The sequence below is a fragment of the Leopardus geoffroyi genome, chromosome E1, assembly GCF_018350155.1.
Source record: "Leopardus geoffroyi isolate Oge1 chromosome E1, O.geoffroyi_Oge1_pat1.0, whole genome shotgun sequence".
In the NCBI taxonomy this organism is placed as follows: domain Eukaryota; kingdom Metazoa; phylum Chordata; class Mammalia; order Carnivora; family Felidae; genus Leopardus; species Leopardus geoffroyi.
The window spans coordinates 54,570,770-54,577,617 of NC_059330.1; the positions used below are offsets into that span (position 1 = coordinate 54,570,770).

Genomic DNA, 6,848 nt, shown 5'->3' on the forward strand with positions numbered 1-6,848 from the left:
GCTGCTGACCCCACCTGGTGTCGCGGGGGTATGGTTTGTGCGGAGCTCACCCATCCGTGCTCTCTGGCTCTAGAGCACTTTCTAGGGGTATCGCCTGGGCCGGTCGGTCGCTTCACTTCTTGGCTCCTTCATTTGCATCTGGAAAAGAAGGAGGTTGAGCTATAAAGGGGGTTCCCGGTCACCTTCCGGGCCCTCTTCTGTACCCAGGGATAGAGGAAGAAGAAGGCATTGTTGGCGTGGGTCATGGCCTTCAGGGGCCTCCAGACGAGAGGCCAAGGGTGGCAAGAACACCACAGTGGGGGAGTGTGAGCCGGGACCTACCCCGGGAGCAAGGGCGTCAACACGATTCAAGGGCGTGGGCTGGGGCGGAATGAAAACGTAAGCGCAGGGCACCTGCCCGCAAAGCCAGGCCCGCTGGCCTCCTGGGTGCCAACCTCGCAGACAGGCTGGCGGAAGACGGGCGAGCACGCGGACGGGGTGACTGGTTCCATCCCAAGACCTCTTCCCCCTCTGCCTCCCCCCACTGGAGCCGGTCACAGGCTGTGACATTTGCCCCTCGTGTTGCATTTGGAAGCACCTAGATAGGAGGGGCCTTGTTCTCACACCATCGTCGGTGTGGCAAGGTGGGGCAGAGACCTCCCTCCGCTTATGGCAGAGACGGGACTGGAGTCCCAGCTTCCCAACCCCCCCAACCCTTGCCCTCCAGAAGGCAGTGCTGGTAGTGGCCGCCTCCCACAGCGCAGTGCGCCTGACAGACACCCGGCCTGGGGCTGCAAGTCCCGAAAAGCACTCCTTCCCGCTGCTTGAACACTCCAGGCGGAGAAGCTGGGCCTCAGAAGGGAGTAAGGTGCACAGAACAACCCGCTTAGCCTTAGTTTTCTGCAGTTGGCCAGAACCTCTGGGGTCAGAGCTGAGAAAGCAGTGTTGAGCCCTTACACCTGTATCTCTAACCTGGGCCTCAGCCCTGAGAGGAATCGTGTCCACTTCACGGGCGAGGGGACCAAGGAGACTCAGGAGGAGCGTTAGCCCGAGGTCACCCAGGCAGCAAAGCAACCGAAGCAGGGCTTGGACCCCAGCCTGCGAGATGCCCGAGGCCGTGCCCGCCGTCCACGCTCGCTGGCTCGCTCTGAGCACCCACTGGGCCCTCAAGGCCACAGAGCCAGGAGCACAGTCTCCTGGGCCTCCACCGGTTGGCTGGTTTGGGCCTCAGGGGATCAACTTCCCAGGGTGCAGGGCGGGCCCGGCCCCACCAACGGTTCTGCACTGTCTTTCTTTGGCAGAAACAGCCGGGTCTGGAGGCAGATGAAGAGGTGGAAGGAGAGGACCTTGGTGAGGAAGAAAGCGACGGTGCCCAGGCTCCGACCTAGAAGGGGCAGGCCAGCCTTGCCCGCGGCCCCTCTCGCGCCGCACCTCCGTCTCCCATCCCCTGGCACCGCCCTGGCTTTGCACGTGGGCGCTGAGCTCAGGAGGGAGGGAGGGAGGGAGGGCTGGGGGAGCAGAGGGGTCCTGACCCGACCCGACGCCCCACCAGGTGCTGGCCCCCACTACTCACTGAGCCCAGTCCCGGGGGACCTCTTGGAGGGAGGGAAGGGGCAGGGCTCGTGCCCGAGCTGGGTACCCGTCCTCTCAGCCGCCCGAGCACACCCCGACGGGCTCCACACTGCCTTTCAGCCTGGCCCTGCCTCTTCCCGTGGGTTCTGCTTCCCCGGGGTTTTTCCCGCCAATCATTTTCCCTCAAAGCTTGCAGAGCCTCTGACGGGCTGGCCTCAGCCTCAGAAAGACCTGTGGGCGGGGAGAGGGGCTTCTCCTCCCTTCCTGACCCTCCCCTGCACACACAGCTCGGAAAGGCGGTCTGTGTACTTCTAAAATGTCTCTGAGCACCGCCCCGCCCCGCCTCCCCCCCCTGCCCCCGAGGGCAGATGGACGAATGAGTTTGCTCCTTCCTGTACGCCTGCGAGCTTTCCACTGGCTTCATTCTTAGAAGATTAAATTAACGATAATGGTGCTATAACAGTGCTTATTGGATACCCTGTGCCGAGCGCTTTCCGTGTTAACCTCGTCCAATTCTTTTTATAAAATCCCTAGAAGGGTCTGCACTCTGATGACCCTTACTCTGCAGAGGAACAGTCTGATTCCGGGGCAAGCGTGGGGACTTGCCCGGGTCACAGAGCTAGCGCAGGGCAGAGCAGGGACAGGAATCCGGACAGCTCAGTCCCCACCCTGCACAGCCATCGATGGTAAGCCAGGCACTTGCAGGGCCCACTGGGGGCTCCAGGAAAGGCAGTGCTCTGGAACCTTTAGGGACCATTGCCGGAAACGTCTGTAGGCAGGAGGGCACCTGCGAAGTCCCTCGACCACCGTTCCTTCTGTGCGTGTTGGATGGTCCTAACAGGGACCCAAAGTCCCCTTTTAAAAATTGCCTGTGTTAAGAATCTTATCGGGGCGGGGAGGGCGCCTGGGTGGCTCAGTCGGTTAGGCGTCCGACTTCGGCTCAGGTCATGATCTCATGGTTTGTGGGTTCAAGCCCTACGTCAGGCTCTGTGCTGACAGCTCAGAGCCTGGAGCCTGCTTCGGATTCTGTGTCGCCCTCTCTCTCTCTCTCTCTCTCTGTCCTCCCCTGATTTGTGCTCTGTCTCTCTCTCTCAAAAAAAAAAAAAAAAAAAAAAAAGTTAAGAAAAAAGAAAGGAAAAGAATCTTATTAGGGAGGGGCCAGCTATCCTTTGTGACTAAAGGAAAAACATGAAGTTGCCACTGTGGCTAGACTGATAAAATAATCATCGAGGAACATATTTATTGGTGCTTGACCTGCACAAGAGCCCCAGAGGGAGTGCTGTCCCCATCCTCGATCCCCAAGTCACTGATGTGCCACATGAGACGGAGAGAGAGGGAGGGATGCCTGAGTCCCAGGAAGTGGGGTGAGCCAGCCATGTTTCTGCTCCTTGCCCAGCACTGACCTCTGAGCAGAGGGTGCCCACACATCACATGCCTCGTTCTGCACAGTCCTGTGATAGGTGCCTCTCTGTGTGGGGACATGGGGAGCCCCAGAGCTGTCTGTAGAGCAGTGGTTTCAGCTGGGGGAGATTTTGCCCCCAATGAGACATTGGGCAATGTCTGGGCACATTTTGGATTGACGTGAGTGGTTGGGGGCGCTCCTGGCATCCAGAGGGTAGACGCCAGGCATGCTTCCCAACATCCTACAGTGCACAGGACAGGCCTCACGACAAAGAGCGGTCCGGCCCAAATGTCAATAGTGCCGAGTTTGAGAAAAACCTATACAAATGAAATGCCCAAGGAGGAAGTCACAGCTCCCTGTTGCCTCAACCCCCGGGCACACTGACGGACCTCTTGATGAGTGACTGGGACCATCAGCTCCAAGGGAGAACATTCTTTTGCTCTAGTAGGATTTGGGGCTTTGACGTGGGCTTGCAAAGGTCCTGCTGGGACCTGCTGTGGGTACAGAGAGCGCCCCCAGGCAGGGATGGGGAGTGGGCGTGGCAGAGGGGAGGAGGGCTCCCGACATCGCTGTGGGCAAAGGGCAGTGAGAGTCCCGTGGATGTGATGCCCAGCACTGCCCGGCCTTACAGCCATGACCTTCACCTCCTCGTAAACCAGCCTCCTCTGTTGTTCAGTCTCTTCCAAGTGGAGCAAAACAAAACCACGAAGCATCACTGGAAAACCAGAAGCTGCTGCAGAAACCCACCCGCCGTGGGCGCGGAATGTGAAATGTGGATAGCGGTGCCTGGGTGCAGGAATACATCTGAGCAGGGTCCAAAAGTGGTGGAAGCAGCGGCTGGACCCCAGGGACCACAGGACAGGTCCCCTCTGTCAACGCACACCTGCAGGAGAGTGTCATTCCCCCGGTTCTGTTCTGTCCAGCTGACTTGACTGATTGCTTCATCGGCCACTTGCTGATGAAACTTCAGCCTGTGGCTACAACAGCCCAGGGGGGTCACTGTCCCACATTCTCTTCTGGCTACTGTGGGGTACTGTCGGCCCCCTGGCCCTTTGTTAGAGGCCCCAGGGCCAGACCACCACCCCTTTAGCTCTGGGAGCCAGAGACCCAGGAGCCAGCACCTCTGAGTGCTAAGGGCCTGCGGGATGGAAACAGAACGATGGACAGAGGGCCGTGTTTTATGGCGCTTCCGGGAAGGCGGAGCGGGCTGGGCTCTGAAGTGTGCACTCAGCTCAGGCACTTGCCCTGAGCTCAGCCCCGTGCCAGCCACTGACCACGGAGCAGCGTGCAAGCCGGACACGGACTCTGCTGTCCTGGAGCTTGCACGCTAATGGGAGAGACAAGAGCTGACAAATGCACACAGAATGACAGTTGCACAAAGTGACATCTTACGGGAAGTACAGGGGGCTCGGAGAGGGGTCCTAGCGGGACGGGCTTCTGAAGAGGAAAATCCTCCGTGGATGTCCATGTCCTGTTTCCTAGTGGCTCATTCATTTTCCACCCACCGCCCCCCCCCCCAAGCTATAAGTAGCCACATCCCCTCACAAGCAGGGGTGGACTTCAGTCCCGCGGGCCCTAGAGTGTCACAGGGCTTCAGAAAGTGCTCGGGGCCCATGGAAACCAGTGGATTCCAACTGCAGACGGGTTTGGAGAGAGGTGGAGAATGTCACCTATGTCTGATAGAAATTAGCATGGAAATCATGGAAACAATGGTCACTGATGACATCAACACTCAGGAGAGCAGCAGCGGCCTTTTTATTCTATTTATTTTTTAAATTTTTTAGTGTTTATTTTTGAGAGAGAGAGGGAGACACAGAATCCGAGGCAGGCTCCAGGCTCTGAGCTGTCAGCACAGAGCCCGACGCGGGGCTCGAACCCACGAACCGCGAGGTCATGACCTGAGCCGAAGTTGGACGCTTAACCGACTGAGCCAGCCAGGCGCCCCAGCAGCGGGGCTTTTTAAAAGGGAGATTTTGCCCACTGGAAGCTCCGAGTATGTGAATGAAGATCTCAAGAGCTCAGAAAAGCCAGAAAAGGGGGAAAGGACACGTAAGAGGAGTTTTGAAAAAGCCATCTATCTGCGTGTGCTAACCAGACAAGCGGAGGATAGACCTCCAGGACAGGCAGGCCGGAACGAAGCCAGGGACAACCGAAGGGGGCGGCCCATCCGGAATGCTGCCCGTGGTGGAGCACGGCCAGAGCAGGGGTGAGATGAGGGGACGGGCCAAAGATGAGGCAGGGAAGGCTGGGACTCCGGGCTCAGGGGTGCGCTCTGTGTGGAAGACAGTGGGGAGCCATGGCAGGATCTCAAGTGGGGTAACGCTGCTGACCTGGCTTTTCACGGCGGAGGCGGATTGGAAGGCAGAGAGGCCAGACAGGCTGCTGTGGCCATCCAGATGGGACATGGTGAGGTCCCAGCCTGTGGGCAGTTGGGGGGGGGGTGGGGCAGGAGGGTGTGATCAATTTCTGGGGCGGTACTAATGTGTGCAGGGTGTGAATTGAGCGCTCACCAGATGCCTGGTCCCTGCCCTCCTGGAGCTTACTCTGATGGGTCTTTAAGGACACACGTCAGAGTTTTATAGAGGAGAAGAGGGATCTGATACGCAGGAGGAAGGGAAATTTGGCCGAAGCTGGAAAGGGTGCAGCGGGCAGAGGGACCTGAGTGTGCCAAGGCCTGAGAGTAGGACCCAGCACCAGCGTGCCTCTGGGAGCAAACAAGCAGCCAGCGTGGGTAGGCACCTGAGTCCGTGTCGGGGACCTGGGAGATGAAGCCGGGCAGGAGGCGGGAGGAGGTGTGGAGAGAGAGGAACCTGCATTTGCTTATGCGTTAGAGCTGCGCCCCCTGACAGCGGGGGCTGGGGGGGGGGGGAACCGTGGGCAGCGGGCACAGCGAGAGGCCATGTGTCGCCCAGGTGAGAAGACGAAAAAGCTGGAGCCAGGGCTGCGGGCGAAGAGGAGAGACACTTGCAGAGGTCAAAGCCCCAGGGTTTGAACCGAGAGGATGAGGGGGAAGGGGGAGTGAATGATGGCTTAGCAGTGTCCTTGACAGGAACCCGGAAGGTGAGCAGAGGCCTCAGTTTGAGAACAGAGACGACTTTGGGATGAGTTTCTAAGTAAGATGAGCTGTGGCCTCCTGCTCAGAAGCTTCTCTTATCTTGAGCCCCATGGGCCATCCTGGGTGGGATTTATGCACGTGGAGGAACAGAAAAGAAAAAGAAAACCAGCTATAAGACAAATGACCGGGGGGGGGGGGGGGGGGGGGCGGGGAGGGAGGTCCCCTGTGATCCCAATAGATCAAATTCAGGGTCTGATATGCAAGCTCGGAGGGTGTTTTCTATGGGAAACTTAACACACCTTCAAACTTAACCTGATTCTCATTTGCAAACCAGCCAGCCTCGGTGCGCAAAAGCCTCGGGGAGGCAGCCTGGACCGGAGAACAGAACTAAACCTGGGGACCCTCCCCCCTGCCCCCCCGCAGGAGTGTTTGGTTTCCACGAGGCTTCACTCCGTTTGTCTCTGTAGCGAATCCAAGGCCACGGGTGGCTTCCTGCCGCTGTTTATTAATAACTACACCTGGCACAAGCCCCTCGGGGGCAGCCGGGGAAGCCAGTCCCAGGGCACAGGCTGGCATCATGCTCTGCCCCTGGACGTGCGCCAGGCTGTCTGGGACAGCCCCGGGGGGATGAGCGGCTCTTCCTCACCCAGCTCCTTCCATGGGAAGAGATCCCCAGTGTGCTGCCCTCACCCCTGTCCTTGCAGGGGGTGGGCCGCCCGCCTCTGCTTCACTAGGGGGAGGAGACAGGGACGATGGACCACCAGGACCCGGAGGCGGGCGCTCCACCATCACCATCAGGAGAGTAAGGCCCAGAGCCCGGACGGGAAACACTGGCTCCTG

General features: G+C 59.1%; 1 protein-coding gene across 4 annotated transcripts in view; it reads left to right on the forward strand.

The window, feature by feature from the left end:
* The window catches only part of DNAI2 (dynein axonemal intermediate chain 2), a 28,765-nt gene extending 26,754 nt beyond the window's left edge, over positions 1 to 2,011 (forward strand). For all 4 annotated transcript variants that reach the window (XM_045490808.1, XM_045490811.1, XM_045490809.1 and 1 more), the window contains one exon: positions 1,281 to 2,011. In XM_045490808.1, coding sequence (XP_045346764.1) covers positions 1,281 to 1,367 — 87 coding nt within the window. In that variant the 3' untranslated portion in view covers positions 1,368 to 2,011. The remainder of the gene's footprint in view (positions 1 to 1,280) is intronic.
* The last annotated feature ends 4,837 nt before the right edge of the window (positions 2,012 to 6,848 follow it).